The 20,548-nt window shown below is 51.4% G+C and overlaps 1 protein-coding gene across 1 annotated transcript in view; it reads left to right on the top strand.

Moving 5' to 3' along the window:
- The window catches only part of LOC118694280 (S-adenosyl-L-methionine-dependent tRNA 4-demethylwyosine synthase TYW1-like), a 98,397-nt gene that overhangs the window by 13,533 nt on the left and 64,316 nt on the right, over positions 1 to 20,548 (top strand). The window contains 2 exon segments of the mRNA XM_054517037.1: positions 4,812 to 4,899; positions 20,499 to 20,548. Of these exon segments, the coding sequence (XP_054373012.1) occupies positions 4,812 to 4,899; positions 20,499 to 20,548 (138 nt within the window).

Below are 20,548 nucleotides of genomic sequence, written 5' to 3' on the forward strand. Positions count from 1 at the left end.
GCTTCACTGGGCAGTGCTGGGGTGGGTGTGTAGCCTGTGATTATGTAGACTCTGGCAGGTGTTTTTAATAAGATTTTCTGTCTGTTGGGCTGTTTGCTGGTTCACAGCTCGCTCACTCTGAGTTCTCAGGTCTGTGTGCTGCAGGAGCTCCTGCTGTCTCTGCTGGTGACTGACAGCAGCGAGGGCCGGGGTGCTGTGGGATTGACGGGGTGTTCATCCCTGGGCTCAGCAAATTGCAGCTCTGTCTCTGCCTGTCACAGCTGAATTGTGACAGCCACAGCTGTGTTCCTGCAGGAGGACAGTCCCCAGAGTGCACCCTCTGCTCCTGTGCTTGTCTTCAGGGGTGTCTGTGGAGTGGGCCCTCTATCCATTCCTGTTTCCCCATGTGTTTCAGCCTTCCAGGAAGGTTGTTTTGTAAGGAAAGGAGTGCCATGCCTGTGGGCAGCCTGGTGTCCCCGAGCTCCCCAGGTTCCCACGTGGTTCCTGTCAGTGGTGCCCCTGCCAGAGGAGGCTGAGCAAGGAGAGGAGCTGCCAGCATTGCTGCCTGTCCTGCTGCCTCTGGGGCTTTGCTTCCAGAGCTCTGCTCTGTGAACTTTAACTCTGGTTCATGTAATTCATGAACTTTAATAGTTCATTCCCCAGCTCCTGGGGAAGTGTTGCTAATCCTTCTTGCTGCCAGGCAGCTTTTTCTGACAGCCTGGCCAGCGTTCCCTCAGTGCTGTTCTGTTAGTGCTGGCTCCAGCCCTGGTATGTTCCTGTTTGCTTAATGCTTGTGCTTTTCTTTTGGGAAAAGATCCTGGAGCTTGTAGATGGATGAGGCTGTAAATCGTGGCAAGGCCAGGGCTTCCCTTTGTGTGACCACTGGGAGGTTAAGCAGGAAAGAAGTTGAGTCATAATTGGGTGTAAATCTTTTTCTGAGAGTAAAAGCTTTTGGGGGAGCTTTTTTTCCCCGGCCATGGCACATCAGTAAATAGAGCCATGAGGCTAAAAGTGCTAAATTCGGTTAATTTAGAGAATCATAGAATGGTTTGGGTTTGAAGGGACCTTAAAGCTTATCTTGTTCCATGACAGGGACACCTCCCACTGTCCTAGGCTGCTCCAAGCCCTGCCTGCTCCAGCCTGGCCTTGGGCACTGCCAGGGATCCAGGGGCAGCCCCAGCTGCTCTGGGCACCCTGTGCCAGGGCCTGCCCACCCTCAAAGGAAAGAATTTTTCCTTAATATTAAACTCTAATTTCCCCTCTGTCAGATTGAACCTGTTATTCCTTGTCCTGTCCCTCCAGTTCCTGGTGCAGGGTCCCTCTGGCTTCCCTGTGTCCCCTCCAGACCCTGGCAGGTGCTGTGAAGTCTCCACACAACCTCATCTTCCCCAGGCTCAACAGCCCCAGCTCCCTCAGCCTTCTGTGTGGAGTTTCAGGGTCTTTTTTATTTTTCTCCCCCCTGCACAATCAGTTTGAAGAGTGATGGATAAAGTGGGAAACACAGGGAGCTGTCGAGCACCTGGGCATCCTGGAGAACCACAGAATTCACAGCATGACTGGGTTGGAAGAGACCTTCAAGATCATCAAGTCCAACCCATGCCCTAAACACCTGAACTCACCCCTGGCACCCAGTGCCACATCCAGGCTTTGTCAAACACACCCAGGGATGGGCACTCCACCACCTCCCTGGGCAGCCATTCCAGAACTTTATCACCTTTCTGTAAAAAACTTCTTCTTAATACCCAACCTGTATTTCCCTTGGCACAGCTTGAGGCTGTGTGCTCTGGTTGTGTCAGTGCTGCTGGAGAAAGAGCCCAGCCCAGCTGAGCACAGGCACCTTTCAGGAGCTGTGCAGTGATGGGGGCAGCCCTGAGTCTCCTTTTCTCCAGGCTGAGCACCCCCAGCTCCCTCAGGGGTTCTTCACAGGGTTTGTGTTCCCAGCCCCTCTCCAGCCCCGTTGTCCCCTCTGGATGTGCTCGAGCATCCCAAGGTCCTTCCCAGCGTGAGGGGCCAGAGCTGGAGAGGGCACTTCAGAGAGGAGGACAAGTGGCAGTAGCACATCCTGGTGGTCACCTTTGAGTTTGGAAGGCAGATTTGGAGGAAGCCCTTTGAAACACTGGCACTGGGATTTGTCCTGGGGTAGGAAAGGCTGAGGCCCTCACTTTTGTTGGGGCTCTTGGTCCATGGAAATTGTGTTTTCCTTGCCTTGGGACTGTGCTGCCTGTGCCTGTTATGCTGTCTGAGTGAGAGGGAAAGGGAAGGGATTCCTTTTCCCTTCAGCTGCAGAGCAGGGGATCATAGCTGGGCTTCGGCTGCCTTTATTCACAACCAAACCCCTCCAGCCTGCAGTGGAGCTGTGCTGAGCATTCCAAGGAATCAGGGTGTATCCAGAGGTTTTCCTCATCTCTGGCCCTGCTCCTTTGTGAGCTGCACCTCCAGTTTTCGGCAGTGGAGTATTTCAAGGGCCTGAAAAGCAGGCTCTTGTCACTGCTTGCTTGATTTGTTATGGAAAGACAGTGATTTGCCTTGGATTTACTGCAGGGCTTTCTACTAAATCACCACAACTGAAGAAGTTTCCTCTGTGCAAAGTTAACTTTTTTCCCCTCCTCTCCATCCCTCAATAACAGATCTGAAAGGTTTATTAACAAAATAAGTGGAAATCCCTGTGTAGTGAATTCCGTTTCCCACCAGGAGTACGTGCAGCCAATCCCCTGCCTAAGTGAGCAGGGCAGGTAATGCAGGGCAGGGAAAAACAAAGCATGGTTTGTTTACAGGCTCTCACATCAGGGTGTGGGCAGGGAGAATTGTGATCCTCTCTGTGAGGGGAAAATGATAATTGAACTATATTTCTGCCTTGCCAGGAAGGAATTGGATGTTGTTCTCTTGAGGGGCTTTTCTCAGGTGCTGCAGTGGCAGGGAGGTAGAAATCCAAATGTTTTCCATGCAGAAGGACTTTGTGTTTGGAGGCTTTCTTGGATGGGGTCTCTCATTTGTAATTAATGACTGCATTTTTACTATTAGCATGTGCTCCATACTGGCAGGTTTAGTTCTCCTGAGATGGTGAAGCACAGGCCAGGAGGTGTCCATGTTTAAATCCTGCTCAGGACTTTGAGGGTTTGTAATTCTCCCAAATCACAGCATCAGGGAGTGGTTTGGATGGGAAGGGACCCTAAAGCTCCTTGAGTTCCACTCCCCTTCCTTCCTCTAGCCCAGGTCTCAGTCTGTGCTAAGATAGGGCCTTGCCTGTGGCCTGGATTAAGTGATGGCTTGTGGCAGGACAAGCTCTTTATTTAACACTTGGAAGATGAAGTTTTTATCTATTATCTCCTTCCTTCTTTATGCATGAAGCTTTCCCAGCAGTATTAATATTTTACTGTTGGAGAGTCTTGCTGATAAATTAAGATCAAGGCTCAAGAAATGAGCTTTAAAACCCACTAAATGGCAATTATATTAGATGTAGGCTTCCAGGGGAGTTTTGATGTGTTACAGAAACCAATGAAGTTCTGCCTAAAGCTTCAGGAAACTGAATGGAAGAAGTAGAAGGTGGATACAGCTTTCTCTTCAGAAAGGACCATGTTGTGGTACTGGTTGTTGAAAAATACATTTCTGAACAATGTCCCTGAGGCTGTGGGCAGTTATATCCAAAATGAGTAGGGAAGGTCATAATCTCTGTCCCTGAATGTTTTACTCTCCTATTTCCTTCTCAAGTGTTTATTAGGAGCTCTAGTTTGTCCTTGAACTTCTCTGTGTGTGGGTTTTAATATTCAAATGTATTTTTCTTTGGAGGCACCTTTTATTTTCTGAGCTGTTGCCCAGGTACAGAAGCAGTCTGTTCATGTGCAGGAGCAGCCAGCCTCCTCTCCCTGTTTATGAAGAGCAGTTTGGCGAGTCAGGAGCACTGGTTTCCTTAGTGATGCTGACAGTTGGTGAGGAGACTCAAACTGAAAGCATTTCCATTAACTTTTCCTGGCTTTGGCACAAAAGAGGCTTGGATGTGAAATAGCCTCGGTATTGTCAAGACAAAATGTCCTCTGCTGGTTTTTGTTGTTTATCCATAACTCCTTCAATAAAAGCCATAAAGGACTGACAGATTACAAGTTGCATGAAATATCCAAGTAATTATTTCTGCTTTGATGCTTCTTTGTGCAGACATGAAACAATAAATACCCATAAAGTCTCAGCAGTGACACTCACCCAGCAGGGGAGTCACCACTTGTTACGTGCCAGGGTTTGCTTCTCCTGCCTATGACTTTATCCCAGTATCTGGAGCTCTGCCCAGGGCTTAGCTGTGTGTGGAAGCAGCTGGAAGCCAGACTTCCATGGGCTGCTGCTGGAGGGGCTGTGGGCAGGGGAGCAGCCTTTTCCTGCAGGCCTTTGCAGTGGCTGAATTTTGGTGGTGCAGGTGGCTGCTGCTCCAGGGCTCCTCTGCTGTGTGTAGTGCTGGAGTGCTCCCTGAGCTCTCCCAAGCAGTGGCACTGCAGGCACACACTGGTTTGGTTATTGTGAGGTTGTTGTGCACTCATGAAACACTGGGGCTTAAAACCTGGGGTCACTCTTGGATGAGATTTCACAGCCTGGTTGTTAAAATATCCTTGGGAATTTTATTGCTGTGTCAGTGGGACAAATCTGGTGTGCTGGGGGTGTTCCTTTTCCAGTTTACCATCCAAGTTACTGCTGGGAAGAGGGATGAGGTGCAGGATTAGAGGGAAGCAGGAATTGCTGTGTGGCACTCGGCTCAGTTTGGTCCAGCAGGTGTGTGGCTGTGCCCCAGTGCCTGAGGTGAGGCCTGGCTCTAACTGGCTGCAATTAATTCCTTGTAATTCTTCCAACAGAGAGAGCAGGAGCTGCAGGAGGGAGCTGCTGGAGCTGAGAGGAGAGAGATGATCACCCCAGCGCTGAGGAAGGCACTCACTAAACAAGGTGAGGCTCTGCCAGAGCAGCTGGGCACAGCTCAGAGCCTGGAGCTGCCTTTGGGCAGAGCAGTGGGAGAGGGGCTCTGGGGGGGGGGCAGGGGCTGCCCTGGGCCCTCGTGGCAGGCCTGACCCACAGACAGGACAGGACACACAGCATGGCTGGGGCTGGAAGGGCCTCTGGAGATCACCCAGTCCAACAGCACCAAGGCAGGGTCCCCCAGAGCAGGTGGCACAGGAATGTGTCCCAGGGCCTTTGGGGGGTGGCCATAGAGGACACTCCAGCCTGCCCTGGGCAGCTGTTCCAGAGCTCTGCCACTCTGTGGGAAGAGGTTCTTCCTCGTGTGGAGATGGAGTTGGTTGTGGTTTAGTTCATGGTTGCTGCCCCTCATCTTGGCACTGGCACCCCTGAACAGAGCCTGGCACAATCCTCTGATACCCCTGGGGATATTTTATGGATTTATGGGATTCCTCTCAGCCTTCTTTTCTCTAGACTGACCAGGCCCAGCTCCCACAGTCTCTCCTGACCAGGGAGATGCTCCAGACCCCAGATCATCCTTGTGGCCTCCACTGGACCCTCTCCAATAGCTCCTGGTCTTTCCTGAGCTGTGGAGCCCAGAACTGGGCACAGCACTGCAGAAGTGCCTCGCCTGGGCTGAGCAGAGGGGCAGGATCATTCCCTGCCTTGCTGGGAATGCTCTTCCCCGTGCCCCAGGACACTCTGCTGGCTCCTGGGCAGCTCCTCCTGCAGTGCCTGGAGCTCCCAGGGTTTGATGAACCTGCTGGGGCAGCTTGAGAGATGTGCCCACGGTCCCACACTCTGCAGCTCCCACAGTGTAGGTTTGTCAGGGAATATTTAAAGATCAGCTTTGCATCTGTTTTGCAACTTAGTCCCTTGCTTTTACCTCAGTTTCAAACTCTGATTTGTTGCTGAAATACTGTTTCCAGAAAAGGAAGTAGTTCAAACTAATTTTAACCATCCACTAGATGTTGAAAAAGATCAGCAGCTCTCCAATGAGAGCAGTTGGAGTAAATTTCATGTCTTTTTTTAAAACAAAGGACCAGCATGAGGAGAGCCAGACTCAGCCCTGCAGTTCAGGAGCCTCAGCTGGGAGTGGCAGAGGCAGGAGGAGACTGATGGGAGCTTCCTTTTGCTGCTCACACGGAGCCTAAAGGGAGTTTAGTCTGGCTTCTTTTCTCCCTTGGGGTGGAGTGTGCTTCCTTGGTGATAAATCAGTGTTAGCATGGCACTGTTAAGGTTGCAAAAGGTCTTTAAGAGCATCAAGTTTAAGCACCAACCCCCCTGTTCAGCACTAAATCATGATCTCAAGAGCCACATTCTCACATTTATTCAGCACTTGTAGGGATGGGGCTGGCCTGGGCTGCTCTCCTGGAGCTCCTGAGAATGCCCCTGTGTCACTGGGGGCTGGGCTCTGGCTTGTCCTGGGCCAGCCCAGCCCTGCTGCTCTCGGGGCTGAGCCTTCAGAGCCTGCACTGCTCTGCCCAGCCCATGGCTGCCAGCCTGGTCACTGGGTTGGCATCAGCCTTGGCACAGCAAAGAGCCCTTCTTTAACTGTGTGCTGTGAGGAATGACCCAAGGGCTCAGGGGGGACTGGCAGGGATTTGCCTTCTCCTCATGGCCCCAGAGAGCTGCTGCTGGCTGGGGCCGGTGCAGGCCTTGCACCAGTCCATCTTTTCAGCCTCACTCCTGAAGGCTGTGGTGTGGTGGCAGTTACTTTGGTTTTGTTTGTCATGTAGTTGACTGCATTTAATTTATATTTGACTTTGTTTTGTGTTTAAGGTGGCAGCCTTTTGCTTTTATTTATTTATTTATTCAGTTACTACTAAAGAAAGCAGGGGATGGGGGCAGTGCTCTGTGCTGGCCCTGTGCTCTGTGTGGTGGTTGGAGCATTTCCCCTTGGCTCAGTCTCACCTTCCCTGCTCGTTTGGGTTTGGGTGTGAATGGAACTGTGCTTTTGTACAAAGTGGCCATTTGGAAAATAAAGCAGTGCTGGAGAGAAGGTCACCTTACTACCATAATTCTTTTGACTCAAAGAAGGCTCCCCAGAGAGCTCTGATTTCCTTGTGACACTCCAGGGATAGGAATTCATTATCCAGATAAGTGGGTCCACGTTTTCCCTTCCTGCAGTGCTCATGGTAGTGCCAGTATTGGAGCCACTGGTAGGATCTGCTTACATAAATCTGCACTTTCAAAGACTCTAAACTGTTGTGTCCTCACAGCCCAGGTGCCTCTCCCAGCTCTCCCTCCTCTGCTGCTCACCAAATTCTTCAGTGGTCACTCAGCTGTGAAAAAGAGAAGCTGCATTGTTGTTCTTTTTTTATGTCATATAACATTTTTTCCTGTAAATAACACACCAGGAAGGCTTTTGTGGCTACAAAAATAAAACAATTCCCTTCTTCCCTAAGCATCATTCCCCCTAAAATAACAAGTGCAGTGTAGTCAAAAGATTATCTCATTTATTTTGCACCAACTGGTTTCTTTGGGTGTAGGCTCAGTGTCTTTTCAAGAGTATCCCTGAGGGCATAATTAGCCCAAGAGAAAGAAAATGAGTATTAGTGGGTCAGGGAGAGCTGTTCTTTGATACTGCAGTTGCATAACAGAGGTTTTCCTTGGAGCAGCATCTCCTCAGACCGTGGTAGTGCTCACTGTGGATTCACCATCAAAGAAATTTACCTTCCTCGAGGTAAAGGGAACAGTGCTTAAGCAAAGGTTTTTATTTTAGCCCTGGCATTGAATATTGGCTAAATTTAGCCTCTCCATTGGGTTGTAGAGCCCTTGGAGCTGCCTGCTTGCAGGATACCTTGATAACAGCAAGATACCTTGATACTCAGCAAGGGCTGCTTTTCAAAGTCCCAGGCAGAGGCAACACAATTCCAGTTCCCTTTCCATCAGTGCCCAGCTCTTCCTGAAACAGCAGCACAGCTCTGAGGCTTTGGTGAGTGCCAGTGCACTGGGGAGAGGCTGGCAGTGGTTGTTGGTTGGGTTTGCTGTGCTCCTGGTAGTGCTTCAGCCATTCTGTGTGTCTGGGTAGCCAGAAAGAAAAGAAATAAACTGAAAATGGAAACAAGCTTTCCATGTTCACATTTCATGTGGTGCTTGGTGAGTACAGCCCAGTTTCACATTTCCTTTTTGGGCTTGCTTGTAAGTTTTTGACCCAATCCCTTTTGGGCTGAAAGTTGCTTTTGCTTGGCCTGGGTGCCAGGAGGATTTGGTACAGGCTGAAGGATCCGTGAGCCTTTGCAGTGTTCCTGATTTCTCATTTAAATCCTTGGTGAGCTTTAGAGGGAGTCTCGAGCTGCTGTTCCAATAGGAAAGATGAAAGTAGAAAAACACAGTGGAGTTTTCCTGTAAAACAAAAAATCAAAACACCCTTCTGTATGCCAGGGGAGGGTCAGGCTGGATCTCAGGGAAAGGTTCTTCCCCCAGAGGGTGCTGGCACTGCCCAGGGAATGGGCACAGCCCCGAGGCTGCCAGAGCTCCAGGAGCTCCAGGGATGGCCAGGGTGGGATTGTTGGGGTGTCTGTGCAGGACCAGGGGCTGCACTGGATGATCCCTGTGGTCCCTTCCAGTCAGGCTGTTCATGACTCAGGGGCTGACCATGACTTTGTGCTCTGCTGGGGTTGGTGCCATCATTAGTCACAGCTGCTCCTGGATTTGCCAAATGTTTTATTGACGCTGATGGTCTGAGTGAAGCCAGCCACATCCTGCTGGATGCTGGCAGCTGGGAGAGGGATTGTTCACTGCCTGCCTGAGCTATTTGGAGCTCAGACATGATGTGTCTCAGTGCCAGCCACCTCCATCAGCCCTGTCATGTCACAGGGGTTGTTCAGCAGCCCCAGGTTGGCTCTGACGCACTTCCCTCAACGGGGCAGGAGTGGAACAGGAGCAGGGAGCCCAAAGCCCTGAGAGCCGAGTGTTGGCTGAGGAGGCTCCAGTGGGGAATGGCTCCCACTACCAAAGGGCAGGGAAGATGGGATATTGGCAATTAGGAATTGTTCCCTGGGAGGGTGGGCAGGCCCTGACACAGGTGCCCAGAGCAGCTGGGGCTGCCCCTGGATCCCTGGCAGTGCCCAAGGCCAGGCTGGACAGGGCTTGGGGCACCCTGGGACAGTGGAATTGTCCCTGCCCATGGCAGGGGTGGGACTGGATGGGATTTAGGTCCCTTCAGGTCAGACCATTCCAAGATTTCTGAAGCTGCTCACACTGTGTTTCTGCCATGCTCTTTGCTGTGCTCTCTCCTGCTGTAACAGGACCAAACAAATCCCTGCTCTCCCTGCCTGGCAGCACACTGGGGATGGGTTAATGATGCCAAAGGCTGACCCTGCTGACATTGGATAAATTATTCTGTCCCACAAGGACAGTTTTGCTGCAGTCCAGTTGGTTCTGTCTTTACTGGTTAAGGAAGGATACAATTTAGCCCCAGGGTGCCCAGGACACCTCTATTTTACTTGTCTCCAAAGACAAGTGGTGCATTAAGAGACAGCTCTTATCTGAAATAGTCTGGGCTTCAGCAGCCACTTAAACTGTCGTGCTCTGACTTTGTGCTGCAGCTAAAGCTGTGCTTTGGCCTGTGGCTTTTAGTGAGGAAGGGAAGGCAAGAGGCTGACTTCAGAAAAATACTGAAGGCTGGGCTTTTCAAGTGCTCACCAACCTGGAGTTGAGGTTTTTAAAAGCTTTGGTGGCTTTGGCTTTTGCTGTCCCTTCTCAGGGCAAGGTTCCCAGTTCCTGCAGCTCTGGTGCCCAGCTCAGCCTGGCTCTCTGTGCTGAGCCTTTGGAATGGTCAGTGTGTGGAAATGGCATCTCAAGCCATGGCACAGAGCTGGTGCTGCTGGCCAGGTGCTTTGCAGGGTCTGTGCTCCAGGGTTTGGGCTCTGGCAGGCTTTGGGAGGAGCTGTTTAACTCCAGGTGGCACTAGCAGCCCACAGCTGGCTCTGGGATTGGTGACACTGGTGCAGTCCCCAGAATGTGCCACAGAAATCAAATACTGGCTGTGGGCAGATTAAAAATTACTTTGCTAGCTAAGAAATTACTTGTGGTGAGCAGAATAAATACAGTGACCAAACCCAGGCACAGAGATCAATTCTTTAGGAAATGTCAGTAAATAAAGGGCAAACACACAGGTGAAAGCAAGGAGTCCAGGCAGCAGAAGATGCTTAAGCCCCACTGTATGAGAGCTGCCAGGAGCTGGGGGAGAGCTGACTGCAATTCTGATGTGCTGGCACAGCTGTAGCACCTGAGCAGGAGCAGAGGAGATGGATAAATCACATTTAGGGGGCTGATTCTTCTCTCATATGTTACCAGAGCTAGTAGAATAACCTCATGTATAACAAAGAGGAAAATAAAAATAAACACAGATTTTGAAGTGCATCCTTTTTTTGGTTTGTTTTAGGTTTTGGCAGGGCTTTGGAGAGTATTGGGCTTTGAAATTAAGTCTAAGCTGGAACAAAGTACAGGATATGTTCAGGCAAGGATAAAATTTGCTGTGCTTTCTTTGTAAGGTGACACTCACCCCACACAAGGGGACAGTTCAGACAAATGGAAATGTGGAGAAGGGAATGTGCCCTGAATGACTGAAAAGTGTCTCAGGAAAACAGGACAGAAAAGAGATGCAGCTCATAGCAGGCAGCAGTTCTGTCTGTTACCTTCTGGGTGTGTTCTGGGTGCTTCAGGAGGAGACTTGTGCAGGTGGAACCTCCCATTCCAGGCTTCAGCCAAAGCTGACCCTGAGGTACAGCTCTTAAAAATGCCAAGTGCTTGCAGATTTCCTGTGTTTTTCTGTGAATAAAGAATTGCAGGGTCCCAGACTGGTTTTGGTTGGTCAGGACCTCAAAGCCCATTCAGTGCCACCCCTGCCATGGCAGGGACACCTCCCACTGTCCCAGGCTGCTCCAAGCCCTGTCCAGCCTGGCCTTGGGCACTGCCAGGGATGCAGGGGCAGCCCCAGCTGCTCTGGGCACCCTGTGCCAGGGCCTGCCCACCCTGCAGGGAACAATTCCTCATTCCCCATATCCCATCCATCCCTGGCCTCTGGCACTGGGAGCCATTCCCATGGGGGTGGCTGAATCACCAGCTGGACTGGTTGCTCTTTGAGGTCCCTTCCAACCCAAACCAGCCCATGATTCCTTTTTGGGAATGCTCTGCCTTGGTGGTGCTTTTGGACACAAAGGGTTCAGATAAAGAAGGGTGTGTTGCATTTTCTCTGGTGTTGGTACAGGTGAGTGCTCTGTGAGGCTCTGCCAAAGGCATCATTGGTTTAATATTCCTGTGCTTCAGAGGGAAAGGTGCCCTTGGATTAAAAGAGACATCTGAGTCGAAAGGAAACACCAGGTTTTGAGAATCCTGAATCCCTTATGATCAGCTGGGGCGGCTGTAACTTGTGGTAGCTCCTGGCACTCCCACCCCTGCACTTTGCCAGTCTTATTTCCCTGGCTCTAGGTTGGCTCTGGGTTGTCTGTGCAGCAGCTGAATCCCTTTCACTGCCCCCAGGAGGCTTTTACTGTGTCTTAAAAGTGTCCAAGATGTTTGTGTTGTGTACAGTGCCAGTGATCTGAGGCAGCTGGGAGGCCAAACCTCCCATCCCTTTGGGAGGGACAGGGTTTGTGCTAACAAGGGACAGTCCTGCAGTCCCTGCTTCTGTCCCACTCCTGCTTTCAGCTCATGGGAGCAATCCTTCCCAATTCACAAGCCTTTTGTATTTCTTAAGAGCCTTTTTTCAAACAAAGAGACAATCTAAAATAGGTCTTAGTAGACCTGGTAAGAATTTCTTCAAGGTTGAGCAGTTCTAGGAATGAACCTGGAGGTGTCTCTTGTCATGCTTGGACAATCTGAAAAATTCCACTCCCCAGTGTCCCCTTCTTCCTAGATTTGTATAAAATGCTGATGTAATGTGAACAGGTGCCTCACCAGGGGCATTGTTTATTATTATTATTATTATTATTATTATTATTATTATTATTATTATTATTATTATTATTATTATTATTATTATTATTATTATTATTATTATTAATTGTCAAGTATTCTTTGTCTGGGTGGTGACTCAAGCACAGCAGTTGTGTTTCAGTGGGGAAAATGGTCCTTACAGGTGGTGGGGATGGATCCTGCTGTCACTGACCTTCAGCTCGGGCTCTGCTAAACTGCAGTCCTTCAGAACTGCAGGAAATTGGGATTTTTTTCCTTGTAAAACTTCTGCTAGTGTGAGACTGGCCTGAGCTGCAGCTCTAGCAGATACTCCCTGCCCCAGAGCAGTGGTTTTATTGCAGGATAGTGCTGGCTAGCCCCTTGCAGAGGTGGCAGCTGGACTTTGCTGCTCTCAGGGCAGCCCTGGGACAGCCAGCAGGGGTTGGAGGCACAGTGGGGCCCTGGGGTGGCTTTCCCAGCTCCCAGAGCCTGCACTCCTGGAGAAGGATGGTTCAGTGTTTTCCTTGTGCTTTTTGGAGCTTTTTCAACCATGGATCTCCTTCTTTCTTTCAGTATTGAATCTTTTGCTTTGGGATTTTGGGCCAAAGTAAACTTCTGGTAATGCAGAGATCTGAGCTGGGAGATGTCAACCAGGCAGGGCTTGTCCCCTGTGCTGGCACTGCTGGGGCACCTCCAGTGCTGGGGACAGCCCTGGCTCCTCAGGACAGAAGTGCAGACCCACAGGGGCTGGAGCTTGTCCAGGGAAGGGAATGGAGCCCCAGGAGCAGCTGAGGGAGCTGGGAAGGGCCTGGAGCCCCAGGAGCAGCTGAGGGAGCTGGGCAGGGGCTCAGCCTGGAGCAAAGGAGGCTCAGGGGGGCCTTGTGGCTCTGCACAGCTCCTGCCAGGAGGGGACAGCCGGGGGGGTCGGGCTGTGCTCCAGGGAACAGGGACAGGAGCAGAGGGAACGGCCTCAGGCTGGGCCAGGGGAGCCTCAGGGGGGACATCAGCAGGAATTTCCCCATGGAAAGGGGGCTCAGGCACTGCCAGGGGCTGCCCAGGGAGGTTTGGAGTCTCCATCCCTGGAGGTGCCCAGGGAAGGGCTGGAGGTGGCACTCAGAGCTCTGGGCTGGGGACAAGGTGGGGATGGGGCACAGCTGGGACTGGATGGGCTTGGAGGTTTTTTCTGACCTCAGGGATTCAGTGTCTGTGGGTTTTGTTCTGGACACTTTGCCACCTGGGGATGGTCTGCAGTCCCTGAAGGGCACTCAGCACAGCTCTCAGGGTTGTTCAGAGAGTGCAGGGGGTGTGACACAGCTCCTGATAGGGACACTTGTGCTTGTAGAAATTCATCTGAGCTGCTCTGCTCTCAAAAATAACAGAATTGCTCAGTTATGGACATAATTCATTCATGTCCAGGAGCTTAGGAAGACAGGATGTGTGTCTGGCACTGGTAAGCTGGCAAACCACATCCAGAGCCCCTGGATACTGGAATGTGCCCTAGGAATACAGACAGCAGTGTCCTGGCTCAGTGCTGAGAGCTCAGCTGGCTCTCTCCCTGAGTTCTTTGAGTTTCAGAGAAAAGACTTTTAAACTCTTATTTCCAGGATGGAGTGGAAATGCTGCAGTGTGGTTCCAAAGAGCTGAGCACAGTCCTGCCCCAGCCTCTGGAGCAATCAGGAGCTGTGACTTTGGCCATCTCTCCAGTTCCACATCCCTCTGTGCTCTATTAAACTCCAGTTGGCCTGTCAGGGTGAGCAATCACCACATGTTCCTCAGCCTGGTGTTACTGCCTGATAACACTCATTTCACCCCAAAGGTTGTTTAAAAGCTTAATTCACTTCTATAAAAGTGACACTTAATTTCAGTGAAGTTTGGCAAGCTTCTAGATCATCTAAAATTTATCATCTAGAGCAGGATCAACTCATAGCCAGCCTTCAGATGAGATGTTCTTGTTCTTTAGGTGGGAGCTGAGCTGAGTGAGCCTGCTCATAATTGAAGGGATCCTTTGCATATTAGACTGTGAAAATAATAAATAGATGGGTTTGTTCAGCTGTAGTGTCTGAAGGTACACAGGGGTGGGGAACAGCAGGTCCATCAAACACTGGATTGTTTGCAAGGTGCTGTATCCAAATGTGCACTTAGAGTTATTGGTCACGAGTCACAGCCCTTGGAGCAAGGGGGGAATGTGATCACAGGGACTCCTGGCACCCACAGCTCCAGACTTGGGGCCATCAATCAGCAGGATTGGATTCAGGCACTGATGGCCTTGGCAGAGCCACAGGGACGTTGTGGCAAAGCTGATGGAAGAGTGGAGCTGGCCTGAGCTTCCAGAAGGCTCAGCAGGAGCTGCAGCATGGGAACAGGGCTGGAGATCCTCAGGCTGGCTTTGATCACAGTTTTTCACATGTTTAATTTGAAGCTTTGCAGTAAGGATGTGCTGTCCCCATGTGCTGGCACTGCTGAGGTCACACCCCAGTCCTGGGGTCAGATTTGGGCCCTCACTGCAGGGAGGACATTGAGGGGCTGGAGCAAGTCCAGGGCAGGGAATGGAGCTGGGAAGGGTCTGGAACCCCAGGAGCAGCTGAGGGAGCTGGGCAGGGGCTCAGCCTGGAGCAAAGGAGGCTCAGGGGGGCCTTGTGGCTCTGCACAGCTCCTGCCAGGAGGGGACAGCCGGGGGGGTCGGGCTGTGCTCCAGGGAACAGGGACAGGAGCAGAGGGAACGGCCTCAGGCTGGGCCAGGGGAGGGGCAGGGGGGGTTTTGGGGAAATTCCTCCATGGAAAGGATTGTCCAGCCCTGACACAGCTGCCCAGGGCAGGGGTGGAGTCCCCACCCCTGGAGAGGTTTAACAGCCCTGTGGATGTGGCACCTGGGGACATGGGGCAGTGGGGGGAACAGTTGGGTTGATGGTCTCAGGGGGGTTTCCCAGCCAGAACAGTTCTGTGATTCTGGGACGCTCCCAGTTTCTTGCTCAACCTTTTGTCCTTTCTTTTGGCCCAGACTGCTCTGCTGCCTCCTTCCCAGCAGTGCAGCCAGTGCTGAAGAAAGGCTCTGCAGTCTTGTAGAGTCTCTGCTCACTGGCAGCAGGGGTGGAACAAGTGTCCAGCCTTGGTCTCTGGTATTTTCTCTCATTCCCAAGTGTCAGAAGCTTGGCAAGGCCAGCACCTAGTGCTAGGTGATCACACCTTCTTCCAGTTGCCCACAGGGTGCAGGACCCCAGTTCTGTGGCTTTAGGGTTCTGCACATCTCTGCTGCTCCCTCCTGTCACCACAGCTGGGACTGCTGGCAGTGACAGAGATGAGTAACCCCCCTCTCATCCCCAAAGCTGGCTGGTGTTTGTAAGACTGTTTTGATGTTGAATATGTACAATTTTCTTGGCCTTTAAAGGAAGCTGTGGGTGCTCCACATGGTGGAAGTTGATTTAAGGAACCTAAGAGAAAATGCTGGAGCTCTGGAGCTTGGCACCTTGCTCAGTTCAGCTGCTTCCTCTCTTCCCTCAAACAGCTCAGTAGTGGATCTGGGTGGGCATGTCCTATTTCCAATGTAATTTTTCTGCAAAACCCATCTGAAAGCAGCCATGTTGCTGTTACTGACAAGTGATCTGTGAGAGAATAATCTTATATGACTGGTGGTGCTGGATTTGGAGAAATGGGAAAAATAAGGCTTGGACTGTGCTGGGTGACAGCAGCAGAGGGTGCCTTGGACAGCTGTGTTAGAGGGAGGAGGAGTGCAGCACATTTTCAGCTCTCATCCACAAATCCTATGAGGACACACATTTTAGCAGGGAGGTCTCAGCTGAGATTAGACCTTGCTGGACAAGCTGTTTGCAGAGAAAAGCTGCAGCAAGAGGCAGGACAGAGCAGGGCAGGGAGGTGTTGGGTTCCAGCCACGTGCAGCTCTGTGTGTGTGGCTGTGCCCCTGGACCCTGAGTGTGAGCCGGTCTGAGGTGAAGGTGTCCCCAGGGCTGCAGGTGGCTTTGTCACAGAATCCCAGAGTGGTTTGGGCTGGAAGGGACCTTAAGGGGACAGGGCAGGGACACCTGTCACTGTCCCAGGCTGCTCCAAGCCCCAATGTCCAGCCTGGCCTTGGGCACTGCCAGGGATCCAGGGGCAGCCCCAGCTGCTCTGGGCACCCTGTGCCAGGGCCTGCCCACCCTGCCAGGGAACAATTCCTAATTTCCAATATCCCATCCAGCCCTGCCTTCTGGCTGTGGGAAGCCATTCCCTGTGTCCTGTCCCTCCATCCCTTGTCCCCTGTCCCTCTCCAGCCTTCTTGCAGCAGAGGTCACTCTGCCTGTATGTTCCAGTGTGAGGAGATGGATCAAACACCACCAGGTGGAGTGGGCAGAGGAGCCTGGGCAGGTCCTGCTGGGTTTGAGTGGCAGGAGCAGAGCATTGTTTGGTTCCCTGTTAGCCCTGTCTGTGTGCACACAGTTTAATTTCTGCCTGCTGCAGCTGCTGTGGCATCTGCTGCTCCTGCAGTTCCTGGCTGGCTCGGTGTCCTTGCAGGTGTCAGGGACTTTGGGATGCAGTTGCTCTCACCTTGCTTTGGGACCTTGCTGTGCCAGAGCAGCTCAGGGACAGATGAGCAGGGCAGGGCACTTGTGCTGCTGCTGTGGAGGAGCTGAAGGCCAGTTTCCTGAGCTGAAGGCTTTTTTCCTGTTGAGTTTGTGCTGGTTGGCAGGAAGAAGACTTGATAGCTAAAATGTGGTATTTTTCCTTGCCTTGAAAGTGTTCATAAGAGCAGCAGGCAGGAGCAGTAGGCAGCTGGGAGGTGCTGAGTTTGGGGACAGCCAGGCCAGTGACGTGAATGCCACTGTGAGAGACACAGTGAGGTGTCTCAAATCCCTCTTATTTTTATGCTGATTTTGAAGGGACTTTTAATCCTTCAGACGTATTAGCCTCTAAGCACTTTTCTCAAAGAGGAATATAACCCCACTCAAGCAGTTTGGGTAATAATAGCACTTAGTGCTTAACGAACGTTGTGCAATTAATCCTCCAGGACCCATTGGAATAGAATTGTGTTGATCTTGGCTGGGGACTGAGGAGCTGATGTGAACTCAGCTTTCCTTTGGGTGTGGAGGAGCAGCTCCCTCCCCGTGGAGCTGGTGAGGCTCAGGTGGGTTCAGGCTGAGCCCTGGCTGTGTTCCCCTCCTGTGCCCTCCCAGCTGCACTGGGAATCAGCTCCTGTCCTGCAGGCTGGGACAGGGATCCTGGCTGCTGGCTAAGAGGCTGTTCTGGGCTCATGGCCTGGGGCCAGGGAGATGCTCCTGCTTCCCTGTCCTGCTCCTTGGGTCTGTGAGCTGTCTCTGGGGTAGCCAGGCTCTGCCATCCTGTCCATGCAGGAGTCCCCTGGGCACCCTGATTCAAACCAGCCTCAGCAATGTCAATCCATGTCCCACTAAAAGAAACCATTTGCAGTGGGCTGAGGTCCCTGGGGTGGCACTGCCATTGCTGGTGGTGTCACTTTGGGGCCAGTGGGGAAGAGCAGCATTGAGTCCACAGTGTCAATCACTCTGGGTACCACTTGGTATATTTTATGTGTCAATTCCTGCAGGCTAAACTCAGTTGTTTGATGATTTGTGCTTTGTTTTCAGGTTATAAACTCATTGGGAGCCATTCTGGGGTGAAGCTCTGCCGATGGACAAAGGTATGTTCTGTTTCCTTTTCCCATTTCATAAATAAAAACAAAGCTAGCGACTTGCTCAGGTATTCCAATTTCCTGATGAAATTACATTTTAAAATGTGCTATTATTTGCACAAACCCAAATTCCATCTTTCAAGCTATAACCTTGCATTTCCAGCTATTAAAATTCCTCTGCAAAGAGTGAGAATAGAGTTGTGGCACAGAGCTGGGAACATCCTTTTCTGGTTTTTCCTGTTGTTCTGCTGTCTGCTAAAACATCTTCTGCCCACTGAAATCCACGTGAGGGAAGAGTGGGAAGGTTGTATCCCTGGTGTGAGGTTTGTGGAACAGGGATAGCACAGCTACTGCCACACCTGAGCAGGCACATGAGGCTGTTTGAACCCCCTGTGCTGGGCCTGGGTTGTGACAGGGCTCTCCTGGCTCTCAGCATTTATCAGATCACATTTCCACGGGGAGGTGTTCATGATTTCACTGTTGCTAATGATTTCCCTGCTCTGTAGGGTGTGTGTGGATGTGGCTGTGAACAGCACCCGTGGGTATGAGTGCACCTGTGTGACACAGCCTCCTCCCAGCCCTGCACATGGTTCCTGGAGGAGCTGGAGCTCAGTAGCTTTTCAAGCAGTTTCCAGACTTAAAAACATTCCCAGCAGAGCCCTGGAGAATAAACTGCAAGCCCTTCAGGGTGGGTGTGGTTTCAGCTGTCCTTGGCAGGTCCCTCTGGAGCTCACAAGTCTTGTATATTTGGGGAGCAGTATTGATCAGAGAATCATTGAGGGTGGAAAAGGCCTCTGAGGCCATCGAGACCAACCATTCCCCCAGCACTGCCCAGGCCAGCACTGCCCCCTGTCCCCAAGTCCACCTCCACAGGGCTGTTAAACCCCTCCAGGGGTGGGGGCTCCATCCCTGCCCTGGGCAGCTGCACCAGGACTGGACAACAAATTCCAGGAAGGAATTTCCCCAGAATCCCCCCTGAGGCTCCCCTGGCCCAGCCTGAGGCCGTTCCCTCTGCTCCTGTCCCTGTTCCCTGGAGCACAGCCCGGCCCCCCCGGCTGTCCCCTCCTGGCAGGAGCTGTGCAGAGCCACAAGGGCCCCCCTGAGCCTCCTTTGCTCCAGGCTGAGCCCCTGCCCAGCTCCCTCAGCTGCTCCTGGGGCTCCAGACCCTTCACCCACCATGTTGCAACATCCTGCACCCTTGAGCATCCCTGGATGGGAACCTCTGGAATCAGCACCTCGTTAAGATGCCAGCACATCTGTAATTCCTGTGCTGTGGCAGTGATCAGTCCTGGCTGTCTGAGTTCTCCTTTGCTGCATGATTAACTTTGTTTATTTTTGAAAGAACCCTTAGGGTGCCACCCCAGGGTGGCTGCAGACAGTTTTCATTGCAGTGCCTGGTGTCAATGAGCTGTTTCATCAAGAGCCTTGTTCTCCTGAGCAGCATAGAGAGCCCACCCTGGGCTGTCAGGAGTGTGTGGGATGCACTGAGCCCACTGCTGCTGTGCTGGTCACTCTTACACCCATTTCCCTCTTCTGTCACTGTTAGTGGCAGACATGATCACGAAAAGTTTAAAGAAAAGCTTCCATGTTGTGTCTGAGAAGGCCAGAGAACCTATTTTTATGAAAGACTCAGGCTTTAATGCAGCACTGTAAAGCCATTTCACAAAATAAATAGCAGCTCTGTGTGCTTAGATGGGCCCACACTATTTTTAGCTTAAGCAGGAATTGAATGTAAAGTCTTCTAATAAATTGAGCTGAGATTGGTTCCAGGCAGTGGCTTTGCCTCAGGTTCACACCAGTGTGTGAGAGCCTTCAGGAGCCTTTGTGGGGATTTGTATCAGAGGAAAGCAGGAGCAGGGCTGGCAGGATCAGTATTAAGTGGAGTTTCATAGAGGTATCTCAGATGGAAAAGATTGGGTTCTATCAAATTCCAGAAAAAACAAAAACCCTGTATGTTTTAGGAAGGGTCTGTTTGCCTTAGGAAAAGCCAAATATAACTTGCTCTCCTGAATTTGTGAATCTCCTGAAGTCTCTCTTATTTGAAGAATGGGTAGAATCAACACCATTTTCCATGTCATTTAATCTTCCACCTGTACAGCCAGTCAGGGATTAGCTGTAGATTTTTCCCTGCTGCTCCTTTCTGTTGGATCACCAGGACTCTCCAGGAAGACGAAGGCAGACTGAAAGCTGCTGTGTTATATTTTAGATTTTCTCTTGAGAGGAGTAAAGTTTCTTTCTCATTTATTATTATTTAACTCAGCTAATGAAAGACAGCCCTTTCTGCAAGCTGCCTGCATGATAAATAGGAATTGAATCCTGTTGGGAAAGCTGCTGTGGCTGTGCTGGGAAGGGAAGTGCAGCATCCTGCTGGAGCCACTGCTGGCTGTGAATGAGGGCTTATAAGGTCAGGGCATTTATTTAATTTAGTTCTGCAAGAAATACTCTGCCAGATAAATGAAAAGAATGGAGTGTTCAGTAGGACAGCCTTGAAATGGATCCTTGTTGCTCCTGAGTGAGCTTTTCCAGGAACACTTCCTGCAGCCCAAGAGGCTTCACCTGCTCTTCATGGGCTGAGGCTGAAAAGCTGCAGGAGAGCACATTGTTGTGCTGGGATCTGCCAGAGAAGGGACTGAGGAGATTAAAGTTCTTTCTCCTCTAACACTCCAGTAGTTTGACCTCCTAAATGCAGTCTGGCTGCAGGGGTGCATGTAAAGAGTCATACTTTATAGGGAGCTGGGAATTTCTTGGGGCAGGTGGCACTGGTGTCCCTCAGCTCTGCTGAGGGCATTGCTGGACTTGGAACTCCAGTCACAGGTGGCTGAAAGGGAGCAGATCCACAGCAGCCCTCAGTTTGGCTCCAGATGGGGAATTTTAACTCTCCTGGTGTGTGTTTGTGTGTGTGTGTGGGTGTGTGTGTGTGTGTTCCCCTGCCCACAGTTTGCCCCCATCTGGGTTTTTAGCTCTCCTTGGGGGTGTGTGTGTGTTCCCCTGCCCTCAGTCTGGCCCCAGCTGGGTTTTTAACTCTCCCTGTGTGTTTCCCTGCTCTCAGTCCATGCTGCGGGGCCGCGGGGGCTGCTACAAACACACCTTCTATGGCAT

This window comes from Molothrus ater, chromosome 21, assembly GCF_012460135.2.
Source record: "Molothrus ater isolate BHLD 08-10-18 breed brown headed cowbird chromosome 21, BPBGC_Mater_1.1, whole genome shotgun sequence".
NCBI classification, from domain to species: domain Eukaryota; kingdom Metazoa; phylum Chordata; class Aves; order Passeriformes; family Icteridae; genus Molothrus; species Molothrus ater.